Raw genomic sequence first — 17,534 nt, forward strand, 5'->3', positions numbered from 1 at the left:
TATTTAAAAGATAATGGCTTAAAAGATCGTTAACAGTTCTGGATAGAGGCAGTCAATACTCTTTCTTCTCAAAACATGTATGTTAAGAGTGTTTATATACTATGACAAACACTTTGGTTTTATTCATAAAAACTAAGCCTTCTCTACCCCTTCAATGACATTACACTGAGCATGAATAATGGATTGGAGTCCTGTCTTTGTCACTTACCAGCTCTGTGACCTTTGGCAAGTTATTTAACATCTCAGAACCTCAATTTTCTAAACTGTGAAATGATGGCACTACTCACCGCAGGGATATTATTCAGATTAAAAAAAATAATATATGCAAAGTGACTAACATGCTGCCTGACACATTAGAGATGTTTTAAAAATGTATTATTTTCCTTTTCTACCTACCCCGATACCTATTACCCTCACCCTCTTTTTCCTATCAGTCTCCCCCCTGTGTAGTAGGAGAATAATGCATCCCTCCCCTACAAAAAAGATGTCTATGTCCTAATCACCAGAACCTGTGAATATGTTATGTTACAATGGCAAGAAGGAATTAAAGTTGCAGATAGAATTAAGGGTGCTAATCAGATGACCTTAAGATGGGGAGACTATTCTGGATTGTCCAAGTGGGCCCAATGTAATCACAGGTCATTATAAGTGAAAGGGGGAAACAGAAGTGTGAGTGTCAGAGTGATGTAATGTGGGAAAATCCTTAGCCGGCCATTTCTGGCTTTGAAGATGAAAAGGGCAAGAAAATGGATTTTTCCCTAGGGTCTCAAGAAAGGAACGCAGCCTTGCCGACACTCTAACTTTAGTCCACTGAGACCTCTTTTGGACTTCTGACTTCCATAAGATAATAAATTTGTATAGTTTTAAGTCACTGAGTTTGTGGTAATTTCTTATAGCAGCTATAAAAACCTAATACACAGTTATTCATATCTATTAAGTAGAACTGATTGACAGATAGTAAAAAATTAAGTAGCTTTCAGAGGCTTAATTCAGATCCCAGAACAGATATTCAAATTCAGATGTGAGATGAGACACAGTGCAAATTTAGTAATACTTTTAGCTTTTCTATCACTAAGTATGATATTTAGAAGAAATGATGTGACAAATATTCAGGCACACATTATTTTACCCTCCATCTGTCTCTAGTGTCACAGGTTACAATCCAGATATCTGAACAATGGCAAATTTACGTGATCTAGATGTTTTGGGGTAGGGAGGGTGCACTGGGTTTGGCCTTAGCTCAAGAGATATTCAATCTAATAAACTAACAAGAGTCAAGGCAATAACAGAGATGGCATTCAGTCTAAGTAACAGTCTAAGTCTTCTTAGAGTGGACCAGAACCTTTGGCAAAATGCTAACAGAGTACAGCCTCTTCCTGTGTGTCCTGTAAGGACAAACCTTCTGGAATTTACATTCTACCTCTGCACTCACATCTCCATCACTATATAGAAGTAGCACTGAGGAAGGCACCCAAAGACACTACTGACTTTTTATGTTTCCATAGTAAGCCCAATTCAGCTAAACTGTCTTAAGTTTGAAGCAATTTCTTCACAACATTAACTCTAGCAATGTCTCTGGCTTTAGATTTCTAGACCAACCCCCAAATCTAGGGATAAAGGTACCAATTCTATTCTGTGACTGGTTAGTCCCAGATCTCCAGGGTCACCCTAGACTAGTCACACACAGGTCCTGCAGTAATCCCACAATGGTCCTGACAGAAGCAGGGCTTGTGAGGGACCAGAGGGGCAAGTTGAGACCAATCAAAGTCAGAACAGCCTCTGACATACTGCAATGGTTCCTCTAGACATTGGCCTTGTGATCTTAATCTCTAGGCCTCAGTTTCCTACTTAGCCTTCATTTCTTTCAAAGTAGCATTATACCTACTGAGCAGAGTTTTTATGAGGATTAGAGATATGACATATAAATGTCTAGGATGCAATAGGCAAGCCATGGTAACTGTTTTCTAAAACTCAATCCATACACAATTGGTCTCTATGAAGAAAAATAAGGTGGTGGTGTGTATTCTCCAATATTTAAAAAGAAAATTCTCCATTCAAAGACTAAACTGAATGTATTCCATAAAAGGTGCATGAAATTTAGCTAGAAAACATCAGTATACAATTTTCTGGCTTGCCCACAAATAAAATTCATTTGGTGATGCATGATCTCTATAAAAATGAATTGGTCAAGTCCATATACCTGAAACAACCTGATGTAAGGACAAAGAGCAAAGAGGAAAGGAGAAATATGAGGGAAATGTGAGTGAATTTAATGAGATGCCACATTAACATATATTGGATGTGCTGAGAACCACCTACCGCTTCCACCCTGTGTAATTAATCCTTCATCTTCAAAGATGTCGAAACTCTCCTGGCGAGTCTGGGTCGTTTCTGACTTTAACATCTCCAGGGGCATTCGCAAGACAGTGAGATTATATTGAAGTGAGTGGGACAAATCATAGCTGTAACTGAGAAAAGAACTGAAACTTAATAAGAATTAGAAAAGTAAAACATATTTCATAGTCTTAGCTCCCAGAAGGAATTAAAACCTATGAACTAAATTACTTAGCACCTGTTAGTTTCCTTGGAAGCAATGCTGTACAAATAAGCACATTAAAACACAGTAAACCATGAATACAATTGGAAATTTAAAAATCACTGCATGACAGGCATTTGCATAACTAGAAATATACAATACAATGTGAGTAACCTACATTGATTTGCAATGTGCATTTTTTGCTTCACGCTGAAATTAATCTAACTTCAGGGCCTTGTACAAAGGGGTCACACTCTCATATATATCTGAATGGAGTATTAAAAATGTTACAATATCCACTGTAACAGTGCATGGTCTGTACTCTAGTTTACCTATGAATGAAAAGAATTCTATTAATTATTACTGGTGGTACCATAACTGACTTAGTAATAAAACAAGAATAAGCAAATAACATAAGCCATCACAGTAAAATATGTTTGAAAAGCATAATAGTCATCCAAAAAATTGTATAACAGTCTGTGCAAACAAAATTTGCACAAAATTAACAATTTTTATAAGTATCTCTAGCTATATATTTTTAGCACAGAATTTCAGACAGTATCTAGAATTCTTTACGTTTATACAAATTTGAAAGTATTTTAGTCATATTTTAAGATGGTTACAATTTTGTCTGGAGACTCACACACATTATTTTAATTATTTCTTTAATTTATTAACTATAAAATTTATTGATTTACTATTTATTTGTTTGAAATTGATTTATTTCATCTGTGAAATTAAATTTTACCACATTTGCTTGATAGAGCCATTAGTTTTACTAGCATCTAATCTCACAGGGATAAAATCTGTATTAAGAAGTTGGTTCTTCAATCGCATTTACAAGAGCATAAAAAATACTTAGGAATAAATTTAACGAAGGAGGTAAAAGATCTGTACACTAAAAATTATAAGACATGGATGAAAAAAATAAGACACAAATAAATGGAAAGATATCCAGTGTTCATGGAACAGAAGAATTAATATTGTTTCAATGTCCATACTACCCAAAGCCATCTATAGATTCAATACAATCCCTATCAAAATTCCAATGACATTTTCCACAGGAATAGAAAAAAACAATTCTAAAATTTGTATGGAACCACAAAAGACTCCTAATAGCCAAAGCAATCTTAAGAAAGAAGGATGAAGCTGGAGGCATCAAACTTCCTGATTTCAAACCTTATTGCCAAGCTATAGCATTCAATACCGTGTGTTACTGACACAAAAAAGACACCTAGACCAATGGAATAGAATTGAGAGCCCAGAAATAAACCCACTCCTATATAGTCAAGTAATATTTGACAAGGGAGCCGAAAAGACTAATGGAGAAACGATAGTCTCTTCAATAAATGGTGCTGGGAAAACTGGACAACCACCTGCAGAAGAATGAAATTGGACCCCTGTATTACACCACTCACAAAAAATTAACTCAAAATGGATTAAAGCCTTAAATGTAAGGCCCAAAACTATAAAACTATTACAAGAAAACATAGGAGAAAATTTCCTTGACACTGTTCTTGACAAAGATGTTTTTTGGATATGACACCAAAAGAGCAAGCAACAAAAGCAAAAATAAACAAACTAAAAAGCTTCAAACTAAAAAGCTTCTGCACAGAGAAGGAGAGTCAGCAAAATAAAAAGGTAACTTATGGAAGAAAATATTTGCAAACCATCTAACTATTAAGGGGTTAATAGCCAAAATACATAAGGAACTCATACAACTCAACAGCAAACATACAAATAATCCAATTTTAAAATGGGCAAAAGACTTGAATAGACATTTTTCCAAAGAAGACATACAAATGGCCAAAAAGTACATGAAAAGTTGCTCAACATCACAGTAGAGAAATGCAAATCAAAACTGCAATGAGATATTACCTCATACCTATTAGAATGGCTCTTATAAAACAAACAAAGAAACAGTAAGGGTTGGCAAGGATGTAGAGAAAAGAGAACCTTTTGCACTAATGGTGGGAAGGTAAATTGGTGCAGCCACTATGGAAAACAGAATGGAGGTTCCTCAAAAAATTAAAAATAGGGCTTCCCTGGTGGCTCAGTGGTTGGGAATCCGCCTGACAATGCCGGGGACATGGGTTCAAGCCCTGGTCCAGGAAGATCCCATATGCCGCGGAGCAACTAAGCCCGTGCGCCACAACTACTGAGCCTGCGCTCTAGAGCCCATGAGCCACAACTACTGAGCCCACGTGCCAAAACTACTGAAGCCCACACACCACAACTACTGAAGCCCACGCGCCTAGAGCCCGTGCTCTGTAACAAGAGAAGCCACTGCAATGAGAAGCCCGCGCACCACAATGAAGAGTAGCCCCCACTCACTGCAACTAGAGAAAAGGCCGCGCACAGCAACGAAGACCCAATGCAGCCAAAAACAATAAATAAATAAAAGTAAATAAATAAATTTTTTAAAAAAATTAAATATAGAACTACCATATGATCCAGCAATCCCATTTCTGGGTACATATCCAAAGGAAATGAGATCACTATCTCAAAGAGATAGCTGCTCCCCCACACCCACTGCAGAACTAATGACAACAGCCAAGACATGGAAACAACCTGAGTCCATTAACAGATGAATGGATAAAGAAAATGTGGCATAGGGCTTCCCTGGTGGTGCAGTGGTTGGGGGTCCGCCTGCCAGTGGAGGGGATGCGGGTTCGAGCCCTGGTCTGGGAGGATCCCACATGCCGCGGAGCGGCTGGGCCCGTGAGCCACAACTGCTGAGCCTGCGCGTCTGGAGCCTGTGCTCCACAACAAGAGAGGCCACGATAGTGAGAGGCCCGCGCGCCGCGATGAAGAGTGGCCCCTGCTTGCCGCAACTGGAGAAGGCCCTTGCACAGAAACGAAGATCCTACACAGCCCAAAATAAATAAATAAAATAAATAAATTGGAAAAAAAAATCTAAAAAAAAAAAAAAAAAGAAAATGTGGCATATATAAATAATGGGGTATCATTTGGCCATAAAAAAGGAAATCTTGCCTTTTGCAACAACATGGTTGGACCTGGAGGGCATTATGCTAAGTGAAATAAGTTAGACAGACAAAGACAAAGACTATGTTATCACTTACGTGTGGAATCTTAAAAAGCTGAACTTATAGAAAGAGAGAGTAGAATAGTAGTTGCCAGTGGCAGGGGGAGGAATGGAGAAATGTTGGTCAAAGGGTACAAACTCTTAGCCATAATATAAATAAGATCTGGGTATCTAATGTACAGAGCATGGTAACTATAATTAACAACACTGAATTATATACTTGAAATTTGTTAAGAGAGTAAATCTTAAATGTTATCACTACACACACACACACACACACACAATCACAATTGTGTGCTGGGATGAAGGTGTTAACTAACCTTATTGTGGTAATCATTTTGCAATATATACATGTATCTATATATGTATCAATCATCACATTGTACAACTTAAACTTACATATGTCAATAATATCTCAATAAAGCTGGGGGGTGGAGAGAAGCTGGGCTTTTACTTTTAACAATCAATTCTTCCTGCTTTATTCTAGCTGAATCATAACAATGCAGTATAACCTTTTCAGAAGTCTTTAACCTCATATTTTTACTTATGGAATGACTTGTTCAGAACTCAGTATGGGGATGCAGACGAAGTTGAAAACTGTGAAGCAGGAGAAGACCATTTCTAACAGTACCACTGAGCTTCAGTAATAACTCACAGAGACTATAAACATAATTAAGCAATAAAGGCTGAAAAGCAAATGATGGAAACAAATACAATGGAAATATACTTTCAATAAACATTGGTGGAAGCAAAAATTATTTCTTTAGGAGCCCTTCACTATACTATTGCTAAATTAATTAACTGTCTTCGGTTTCACATCAATGAAGACATAATCCACTCTACACAGTAGACAAGTTTTTCTTTATTTCATAGATAAAGAAATGGTTAACTATATTAACAGCTTAAAAATAAATTTAAAATAATGCAAAGTACCCCAAAAGTATGTAACACCAATAGCTACAACACTCTGGGTCCTCTTCTAGTCCCATGACTCAAGTCTTATTGCTATATGCTATTTTATGTTCTACTTTTTAGTTTGGACATTATAGCTGATAGAAAGTTATTAGGCTACATGGAAAATTCTATTTACCCGGCCTACATATTGGTCGCATCATCAATGGTATAATATTTTATCATGATGCTCTGCTATAATTTGCTTGCTTATTTTTCAATTATCGATATTTGGGTTGTCCCTGTGTTGGCTGGTTTGCTTGTTTGGGCCATGATAAATAGAGAAGCTATTAATGTCTCTTTGCAAATAAGGATTAATATTTTCTCTCCTGATTTATTATCTTCAGGTATATTTTCACATATACTAATACGTTCCTCTCCAGGAAAGTTAGTAATTTACAATGCCAATAGCGGTATGTTGGTATTTCAACAGTTCTTCCTATTTTGAATTTATTTTTACCTAATTTTGCTAGACTGTTAAACTGAAAACTGTGAAACTGTTACAACTCTGTATATAGACTGAATGCAGATTTCATTTTTGTAGTTCAAAACTAAAAAATAAGAATATTTCCTTAAAATCCTAATAAAGATGATTTTTATAGTGAGAATAATCACAATTTATCCATTCAAAATTTCAAATATCAGATTTTTAAAAGGAGGAAATACTTGTATTTGTACTATTTTAGATGAAAAAATTTGGCTATTTTAAAAAAAAGAATAACTGAAGTACTGCTGTGTCCTCTGATTCTGTTTTTACCCTATGGAAAATTATATAAACATTTAAGAGACTGATAAGAGCAAAATTCAGCTCAAACATACCTAAAGTAAAAATTGCTGGACAGGTCCACATTTTGAAATACTCGTAGATACCTAAAAAAAAATGATGACTATAGTTAACAACCTGATGACTACAGTTAACCACTGTTATATGATATACATGAACGTTAAGAGAGTAGATCCGGAGTCCTCATAACAAGGAAAGAAATTTTCTTCTTTTTTTTCTTTTTCTTTTTATTGTATCTGTATGAGATGACAGATGCTAACTAAACCTACTGCCGTAATCATTTCACAATATATTATATCTAAGTCAAACCATTATGCTGAACACCTTAAACTAACACAGTGATGTATGTCAATTTTATCTCAATAAAACTGGGGAAAAAAATGACCAAAAAACCCCAAAGCATATTGCATTCACACAACACCATTATTTGTTCATAGCTTAACATATACATATATATACATTTGTAAATACACTCATTGAAACTGAGAAATTCAATCCATAACTGGAGAAGAGATTTCATCTGGAGCAATTTCTAAGTATCCTGATCATCACTTGAGACCCTTAACTTCAGTTTGACCATTTCCTCATCATTGATTATGCCAGAGAGGGAAAGTCATGCCCCTACATACATAGGGTGCTTAGACTTTGGGCAAGACAGAAGTAAATACTGTTCTTGTTTTCACAATATGCTTTGAGATTGGAGAGAGTGGAGGAACAAAAACAAGCACAAATGTTTGTGGGTCACCATAATTTTAAGTTGCAAAGTTTTTTTAAACTGAAAAAAAACGTGCAGAATAAAGTATCCATGTATCTACCACTCAGGATTAATAAATGTTAACACTTTTTCATATTCATTTCAACCTTTTAAAGACACTGATCACAAATGGGTATTGAATTTGTCAAATATATATATATGAAAAATATATATATAAATATAAATACACACACATATTTTTTGGCCACGCCGTGCGGCTTGCGGGATCTTAGTTCCCCGACCAGGGATCGAACATGTGCCCTCGGCAGTGAAAGCGCAGAGTCCTAACCACCGGAGAGCCAGGGAATTCCCTCAAATATATTTTCTACATATATTAAGATAAACGTAATTTTTCCCAACAATATTTTAACGTGGTGAATTGCTCTAGCAAATTTTATAATGTTGATACAACCATACATTAGAGGGGTAACCTCTAGTTATCATTTTGTATGAAATGTTTTACAGTACTTTATTTCCTAATATCATACCAAACATTTTTACTTAAATGCATTATTGGATTACATAGTTTTGTAAGTATGGTAAAAGTTTACCTATCCAGTAATAGTATAAGTCCACCTATAACAAGCTATTAATATAATTGTATCTTATTCTGGATTATTCCATTTACTATACAATATTAATCACAAGATAAGTTCACTCTTTAAAGATAGTCATATCACTATATAGAAGAACGTAATTTGTTTTACCATTCTCAGCTAAAGAATCGTAAAGATGAGGCTTATAAATAATATAAACCTCTTCAATTTTTCCCCATCCCTTGGATTTACATGCACTGGCCTATCTGATTCACTTTTTCAAATTAATTTATTTTGTATTGAAGTATTGTTGATTTACAATGTTTCAAGTGTACAGCAAAGTGATTCAGTTATATTTATATACACACACACACATATGTATACATATACTCTTTCAGATTCTTTTCCATTATAGGTTACTACAAGATATTGAATATAGTTCCCTGTGCTATACAGTAGGTCCTTGTTTTTTACCTATTTTATATATAGTAGCGTGTATCTGTTAATCCCAAATTCCTAATTTATCGCCCCCCCTTCCCCTCTGGTAACCATAAATTTGTTTCTTATGTCTGTGAGTCTATTTCTGTCTTGTAAATAGGTTCATTTGTATCATTTTTTTAGATTCCTCTGGGATTCACTTTTATTCAACATACTATGCCTGCCTGTAAGCTACAAGAGACATAATTTTTTTCAGTTAGTATAAGACAAAAATCCACTCTATCCGGTAAACTCTACTTACCCTTGTGTAAACAAATTATGTTTTAACTACTCCGCTTCCAAACACCAAAGACAATGTCACAAAGGTCCAGAAAACCACTATCTAAGAGGGTCTTAAACAAGAGAGCCACACCACCTTTAAATTCTGGTTCATGTATCTAGAACAACACTATGAAAGTATTGAGTGTAATTAAAATCTAAACTGTTACCTTCCCTAAAAACTTATAAGCATGCCTAACTTTGTTCCATTTTAACCTTTATAATATTAAAATAAACCAATTCTAGTCTTTTCTCTATCAATTTATTAATTTATTAATAGCCTTTCCCCACATGCCCAAGGTTCCAGTAATTTCCCCCCCAAAACTTTAAAGGTTTCAAATCCATAGAAAAATTGGGGGAAAAAATAGTGTAATAAACAGCAGTATATCCTTCACCTGAATTCACTGTTGAATATTTCTCGTTATACATTTATACACACATACATTCTCTCTCTTTAAATACACATGTACATTTTATTTTTCTAAACCATTTACAGTAAGTAGCAGACGTGATGAACCCTCAGTCCTAAATATTTTATTATATATCTATTATGAACAAGGACAATCTCCTGAGTAACCACAATATCATTATACACCCAAAATTTAATACTGATCCAATATCCCCTAGTATATGGTCCATAAACAAACCGTTCCAGTAGAGTCCTTTATAGCTGTGTGTGTGTGTGCACGCGTACATGTACATGAGCATGCACGCACATGTTTTAATCCAGGATCTAACAGAAATTCAAGTGTTGCACTTTGTCATGTCTATTCTAAACTCTAGAACAACTCTCTGGCTCTTCCTGTGTTGCACGACATTGACATTTTTGAAGGGTCCAGACCAGTGTCTTACAGAAAGTCCCACAATATGGATTTATCTCATTATTTCCTCATGCTTAGATTCAAGTTAAATATTTTTAGTAAGAAAACTACACAGGTAGTGGGTGTCCTTCCCATTGCTTCACGTTAAGAGGCAAATAATGTCAGTTTTGTCTCACTATTGGTGATGCTAAGTTTGATCATTTGGTAAGTATGTCTGTCATTTTTTTCTCTTTGTAAATAATAAAGATAGTTATGGAGTATGGTATGTTGAGACTGAGCGAATATCTGTTCCTCAATAATAACCTCTCACCTAATGGTTTTAGGAGCCATTGTTGATTCTTGCCCAAATCAGTTGTTTTAATGGAGGGTTTTTAATAGCCCTTGAACAAAAGCTGTAGCATTCTGAGCCAGTATTTTACATTTTAACATAACATTTATAATCTTTTGACTATGTTTTATTTTCTAACTGGTCTACCAGGTAAAAAAATAGCAGTTACCACCAGTACATACCTAGCTTCATCAGGATGAGTAATCCGTACAGAATCATTGGGTATATAGATCATATTTGTATCTTCAATCTTATATATTGCATGACCTCCAATATCTGCCATCTTCCTCCTTTTGGTTATTAACACAATATAATAGCCTTCTAAGAACCTGACAAAACCTACACAAGAAAAAAAGAAAAATAAATACATTTCCTAAACTTAGTAATGCTTTTAGATACATGTTTAAAAGGCAAAAGACTTTTGACACATTTCCTACTTTATTATTTCTATGATTTACAGCCATACAAATTTTCGGTTGTCTTAGAATTATTCTCTAGAAATATTTATCTCACTTAAAAATGTTGCTCTAAACAACCTGATTAAAGAAAGACCACATGTATTAATGTTCAGTAGCACTAAGTTCTCAGCAACATACTAGTTACCACACAGTCTTGGTTAAAAATGTTCTGGCTCCCAGAACTTTTGCTTTGGGAGTTAAAACTAATTCTCTTGTTGGTTGGGGGGAGAGGGAGGGGAACACTTCTGAACCGGTTACGTGAGGAGCTCAGCAGAGCCTCTCCCCAGTGAAACAACCACAACTGGTAAAAATTATAAAAACAAAACAAAACATTGAAAGTTCCTGGAAATTCTCCTAATGGCATACAGCAAATGGAGAAACATTTATTCAAGAAAATCTACTAGATCTTGGAAAGAACAGCAAGTCTGTGACATATGAACCATAATTTGTTTCCCTTCTACACCCTTCTCCCAATTCAGTGGGACAGAATATCTACTCCCAGCAGGTGTTGCCAAAAAAGACAGTACCCCTTCCTCCCTCCCCAGCTCTCAGTCTAGAGCCTTGGTTTCTGCTCAGGAGGTGCAGGCCACCAGCATTTCCCATTCCTTCCAGCTCTGTGCTGCAGACGCTCTATTCCAGGCAAGCACATCTGAAATTGGGGGCTCCTTTCTTCTACCCAGTCCTACTTGTAGAGTGGAGGCTTTACCCCAGCACAAATACTGGATCCCATCACCCCCACTCACTGACAGGGTGAGTCAGATACGGTCACTTACAGCTGACTGCCCATCAGAAAGAGTAGAGGCCAGAAGGCTGTGGGATAACATATTCAAAGCACTGAAAGAAAAACTCAACCAAGGATCTTATATATAGTGTAACCATTTTTCAAAACTAACTTTCTTATGTGCATGTGTGGGTGTACTCACTTGCTCTCTCTTTCTCTCTCTCTCTCTGAGTGTTACATTTTATAAAGCCTGAGCTAGGATCTTGGTGCTATAAATGGTAGCTCTAGAAATGGCAAATACCCATTGTCTGTGTCTTGTTATTCTTAACTGACAAAAAAGAAAATTAGTAATTGAACATATTAACATAAATGAACCAAAATATATAAAAGACACCTCAGGGATTTTATGAACCAGGCTACTTCTATTAAAACCATGAAAAATACTTATATTTGAGAGATCCACAAAGCACATTTTAAAAAAATGTTCATTTACGCTCCTCCCCATCTCCCCTTGGAGACTAGCTAAAAATTCCCTGACTAAAGCTAAAGGATTTAAGATAGGAGAAAAAGCTAATGTCAATCTCATTAAAAGCAAGTTAGGAAGCAGTTATCCTTTTAGAAGGCTAAAACCTACAAAATTAAGGGTCTTGAGAGCAGCATAAAAACACCCAAAAAAGAGAATCTAATTGGCTTTAAGTAATAAATATTCCCAAGATGAATGAGTTTCCCCTTTGTTCTTGCTATATATTTATTTTTTATAGAAAAAAAACCTTTCTATAATAATTTCTCCCAACCTGCATTCCAACTGAATTTTATGTTTTCAGCTCTATTTATTTCATCCTACATGTCCCTTCATAATTTTGATAAGGTAAATATACTGCATAAAAGAATATTTTCTACCAGCATAAAATGCTTTCAGCATATTATGAGATTATTTTCTTTTTCCTTTTTACTACCAGTTGAAAACGTCACTCCTTTTTAAAAGGTTCCTATCAAATATAACCAACAGTTAAAAGGCTTTAGCTTGGCATAGACCTCTGTCAAGAGTCAGCCTATTCATTGTTTTAACATACTGAAAACCAGAACAAGTTTTTTCATCTTCATTCTACGTACTTCTGATTCCAGACCAATTTCCCTGAGTATTTCCCAGATGCCTAGATGACAGTCATCATACAAAAGTGATTTCTCTCTTTCCGAGTAGAGAAGGCTGTGTCATTTGAGTTGGACACCAAGCAAAGTAAATAAAAAAGAACAGGGTGAGAGGATGGAGTGGTGTGGAGTTCTGGTGGCTGGAGAGGACCCACAAGCCCACCAACAGGGAAGAGGGCAGTATCCTGCTGGGAGGTCACCGTGTCAGCTAGTCACTATCCTAAAAGCCTTCAGGGAGAACAGCACTCTGGCAGAGAAGTATCAAAAACCACAAGGGACCAAAGTGACTCTCTAACACCAAATCTACTGTTCCCTTACTAGTCTGAGGCTCACACTTTATTGTTGTTTTCCCTATATCTTGGATCTGCAATCTATTTCTAAGGGTGTTGCTTTAAAGAACAACTGAGTCCATCACTTAGTCTGCTATAATGACACATTGTACTAGCAGCTTACAAGAGTATCTTCTGACAGGTGACACAGGCAGAAAAAGGACATATATCAAAAGGGGCTGGATGGTCACAGAGCTGAGAGTAGTAAAGACTACAGGCCACCAGCCACCGACTCCATCCGAGTGCCCCAGGACCAGATAAAACAACTTTGTGAGGGATGCTCATGATCCCATCCAGTGGTTTCCCAAGCCTCCTGCTGGCTGCCAAATAACAATGGAGTAGGTCAGAAATGGGCAAGGTAGCTACAGGACAGGATCAATCCATGTCTGGGGACCAGTGATGGTCCCTGAGCTTTCGGTACCAGCCCAAGAAAAGACAAGTAAACGAATTGAAAGTAAGGGTTTAGAAACATCTGAGTTCATGATCAACGAACTTGCCTTGAACAGGCAAAACTAGTTTGGGTATTACTGAACTTATGTGAGGAGTCACATGTGGCCCAAGCTGAAGACAAGCTATGCACAGTAGGATCCTGTGTTGGCCTGTGACACATTTCTGGAAAAACATTGGTCCTTTACTACAGATAGATGAGAAGCACTGCTCTAGATTCTTATAGATTGTGAATTAAATTAACCATGATAACAGTCCAAAACATCCCAGCCAAAGTACTATTCACAAATTAGGCATGCTGAAAAAGCTGAGAGAAAATATTTCAGTCACAGAAGACAACCATTCTAGTCCTTTCACACATGTATTATTTTGACAACCAGACTATACATTTTTCAAAGATAAGCATTTTGTGTTTTGCTATTTCAGTAGCCCTCATTATTTCTAAGGCAGTACTAGACAAATCATAGCCTTTTATTTACTCCCTATTTACTCTTAAAAATTCTAAGCTTTATCTACATGGTTGAACTAGAATACATAAAGTGCATTGCCCTGAAGATAACAAATGCTTACTTAGTACATAACTGTGTCACTTTACTGGTAGGTTAGTCTTTTAGTGACTTCACCATCCAAGGACAGTCTCAAAGAGGCCTCAAATTGTGAGAGAAATTGCTACCACAATACCTGAGGATGCCACCTAAGAGAAACATGGAGACACCTTCAGCCCTTACCCAAAGTTTATTAACTAATACTTGTGTATAAAATGAGTACCTGGTTATAAACTTGGTTATCAATTGATTAAAATAAAGCTTTGGTTTTACAAGCTTAGTTATCAACAGATTTAAAATGAGGCAAGGAGGAATTGGGAGATTGGGATTGACATATGTACACTAATATGTATAAAACAGATAACTAATAAGAACCTGCTGTATAAAAATAAATAAAATAAAATTCAAAATAAAATAAAATGAGGCAAGGAATATTGCTAAAAGCAAATATGCCCAGAACAATGAAGAATGATGAAAGTACCATTACAACAACACAGTACAGCATCTAGAGGCCACTTAGTGTAAAGGCAAACTGCCCAATACAACTCCAGAACAGCCAAGGGCAGCTATTTTTAAACATAGTTCAATAACTGATCTTCAATTCGTTATACTTAATCATCAAGGAAGGTTCAGTTTTGAATAATTAATCCTGGTTAATGAGGCATTCAATATTACATACACTTTAGGAAATTTCCATTTTAAAAAGCTGTAATAAAGTATCAGCATTTAAAGGAATGAATTTAACCTATTAAGTAACTAATTAAGCCTACTGTATTTAAGACACATTTTACTTACAAGTTTTTTTTCTTTAACATATAAGTAACACTTAAAGTGGAATTTAACACACATGGAATGTATGGAATTTAAACACATGAACTCACATGACATATACCGACATGCACATGCCCACAAACAGGTACCCATTAAACATGAAACCTCAAGGGATTTGTCAAGACTGAGCAGAATGTACAGAGAAGGGGCCAGTCCTATGGAGAAGAAACCAATCATACCTACCACTCTCAACCTTCCTTGGCAGCCACCTAAGGCACAAAATGCACCTAAATGGATTACACATGAAGGGCTATGAGAGCACACCAAGAAAAATGAACTTCAAATACAGGGGAATATGCATAATCAAAGTCTCAACAAATATAGGGTCACCAAATAGAAAGCACTAATCAGAAAAATGAACATAAGAGAATATGAAACTATATAGCATAGTTCAAGACCATATTAATTTTGTTAATATCTATAGACACCAATCACTCAGTCAATACTGCATACAGTCCAGTAGGTTTAAGAAGCAGAGAGATAATTTTGTAAGTGTTAAAAAAAAAAAAAAAAAAGACTCGAAATAAGGCTCTGCCAACAGGGAAGCTGAGATACAACTGCCCTCTGCTTGGCTTCCAAGGTCCCAGTGACCTGGCCTCACCCAACTACTTGCCAGCATCCCAGGACCCATGGGCATCTTCATGCCCGCACCTCTGCTGCTGTCCCTACTGGAGCTCTCTCCTCCCTTCCCCACATCCATCCAAATCTTGCTTCTCCTCCAGGGTCCAGCCTGAGTCTCATCTTCTCCAGGAAATCTTTCCTTGTCATGCCAGGTCCAAGAAGTCTACCTCTTATGTAATCTCCAATACCATTTACCTTTGACTACACAGCTGGGCTCTTAATTCCAATCCTGGAGTTGTTTTCATATGCACTGGGTTTTGTCCCCCATCCTAGTCCAATCATCTTAAGACTCCCCGGGACAAACCCATGGTAGAGCAAAGACAGATTTACTGACCCACTAAGGACAACGCACCAGAAGAACTGTGGGGCATCTCACAAATGCCCCACAAGCCAGACCACAGACTCCTTAAAGGCCAAGGCCATTTCTATATTTGTTCATGAATAAATAAAGGCATTATTATAGGATTTGGGGACACGATTAGGTAAAATTTAAACGAAGAGACTCAAACCAAAGCAAGACTGTATGTAAAGAGATAAACATCAAGTCTAGATTGTGAAGCAGACTCGTGGTCTCATTTCTTTGAAAGCAATAAAGTTAGCAGAGCTGTAGACTGCTGTGTCCAGAAACCCCTTATCTGAAACTCTGCATGAGTTGTCAATCAAGGCTGCTTCTCTGCGTCAAAATGACTTAGCTCATCCAGGCAAGAGGGGCATGTTTTCTCTTACTGACACAATTTTAAAGAGCAAAGTTTCTGATAGTCTGTGATTTTAGAGAACAAAGTTTCTCAGTGAGTAAGAAAGCAGTTGTCATTCAGAGAAAGGGGTTATGACACTTTACACTGTAGCATGTCCTTGGGAGAAATTCCTCTTAACTTAAAAGCTGGTTTTACCTGTATCTGTTTTTCCAGCTGATGTTTACAATCCAAGCCAATTTTTACTTTTTCATTCCTTGACAAGACAGACTCCTTAAAGGTCCAAACCATCGCTACATTTGTTCCTATCCTACACGAAACTGGACACAGTCCTAAGCACATAGCAGATGCTATATAAAGGCTGTTTGATACTTGGCTGATAGATAATTCAGTTTTAAACAACCAAAGCCACAGAGGATGGGTCATATTTATAAACCTATATAAATATAAGCCTTGCAAACTATCTTCAAGGAGTCTATGTAGGAAAAAAAAAAAAAAAAAAGAGAGAGGTAGTAAGAGGGAGGCATGTTTCTTACCTACAATACCAAAAGCTGAAACAGCTCGAAATAACCCGGATGATCCTTTCTGTCCCATCTTTGTCCTATTTCCTAGATCCAAGCGGCCAAGAAGTTCTCGCACTTCTTGCTGAGTATATACATGCTAGAAATAAGCAAATTTAATCTGTAAGGTTGTGCTCGCTTTTTAGGTTCATTATTTATTTACCCCTGAAAATTAGAAACTGCCTACAACTTTACATCATTAGCTCTTTCAGAGAAGTATATATAATAGTGCAGGATTAAGCTACAATTTTAAAAAGCCAACAAATTTTTTTTAACATCTTTATTGGAGTATAATTGTTTTACAACGGTGTGTTAGTTTCTGCATTATAACAAAGTGAATCAGCTATACATATACATATATCCCCATATCTCCTCCCTCTTGCATCTCCGTCCCATCCTCCCTGTCCCACCCCTCTAGGTGGTCACAAAGCACCGAGCTGATCTCCCTGTGCTATGCAGCTGCTTCCCACTAGCTATCTGTTTTATATTTGGTAGTGTATATATGTCCATGCCACTCTCTCACTTCGTCCCAGCTTACCCTTCCCCCTCCCCGTGTCCTCAAGTCCATTCTCTACCTCTGCGTCTTTATTCCTGTCCTGCCCCTAGGTTCTTCAGAACCGTTTTTTTTTTTTTTTAGATTCCATATATATATGTGTTAGCATACGGTAT

At 36.5% G+C, this 17,534-nt stretch overlaps 1 protein-coding gene and 1 long non-coding RNA gene across 3 annotated transcripts in view; one reads left to right on the plus strand and one right to left on the minus strand.

The window, feature by feature from the left end:
* The window catches only part of LOC309667197, a 403,215-nt gene that overhangs the window by 371,337 nt on the left and 14,344 nt on the right, over positions 1-17,534 (plus strand). The window lies entirely within an intron of this gene.
* Positions 1-17,534, minus strand: part of FIG4 (FIG4 phosphoinositide 5-phosphatase) — a 136,656-nt gene that overhangs the window by 85,610 nt on the left and 33,512 nt on the right. For both annotated transcript variants that reach the window (XR_014267497.1, XM_082475147.1), the window contains exons 3-6: positions 16,842-16,965; positions 10,695-10,851; positions 7,353-7,403; positions 2,320-2,468 (exon numbers count right to left, since the gene is read on the minus strand). Coding sequence is in view for 1 of the 2 variants with exons in the window: in XM_082475147.1 (XP_082331273.1) it covers positions 2,320-2,468; positions 7,353-7,403; positions 10,695-10,851; positions 16,842-16,965 (481 nt within the window). In the remaining variant the exon portion in view is untranslated. The remainder of the gene's footprint in view (positions 1-2,319; positions 2,469-7,352; positions 7,404-10,694; positions 10,852-16,841; positions 16,966-17,534) is intronic.

The sequence above is a fragment of the Balaenoptera physalus genome, assembly GCF_965194825.1.
Source record: "Balaenoptera physalus genome assembly, chromosome: 9".
NCBI lineage: Eukaryota > Metazoa > Chordata > Mammalia > Artiodactyla > Balaenopteridae > Balaenoptera > Balaenoptera physalus.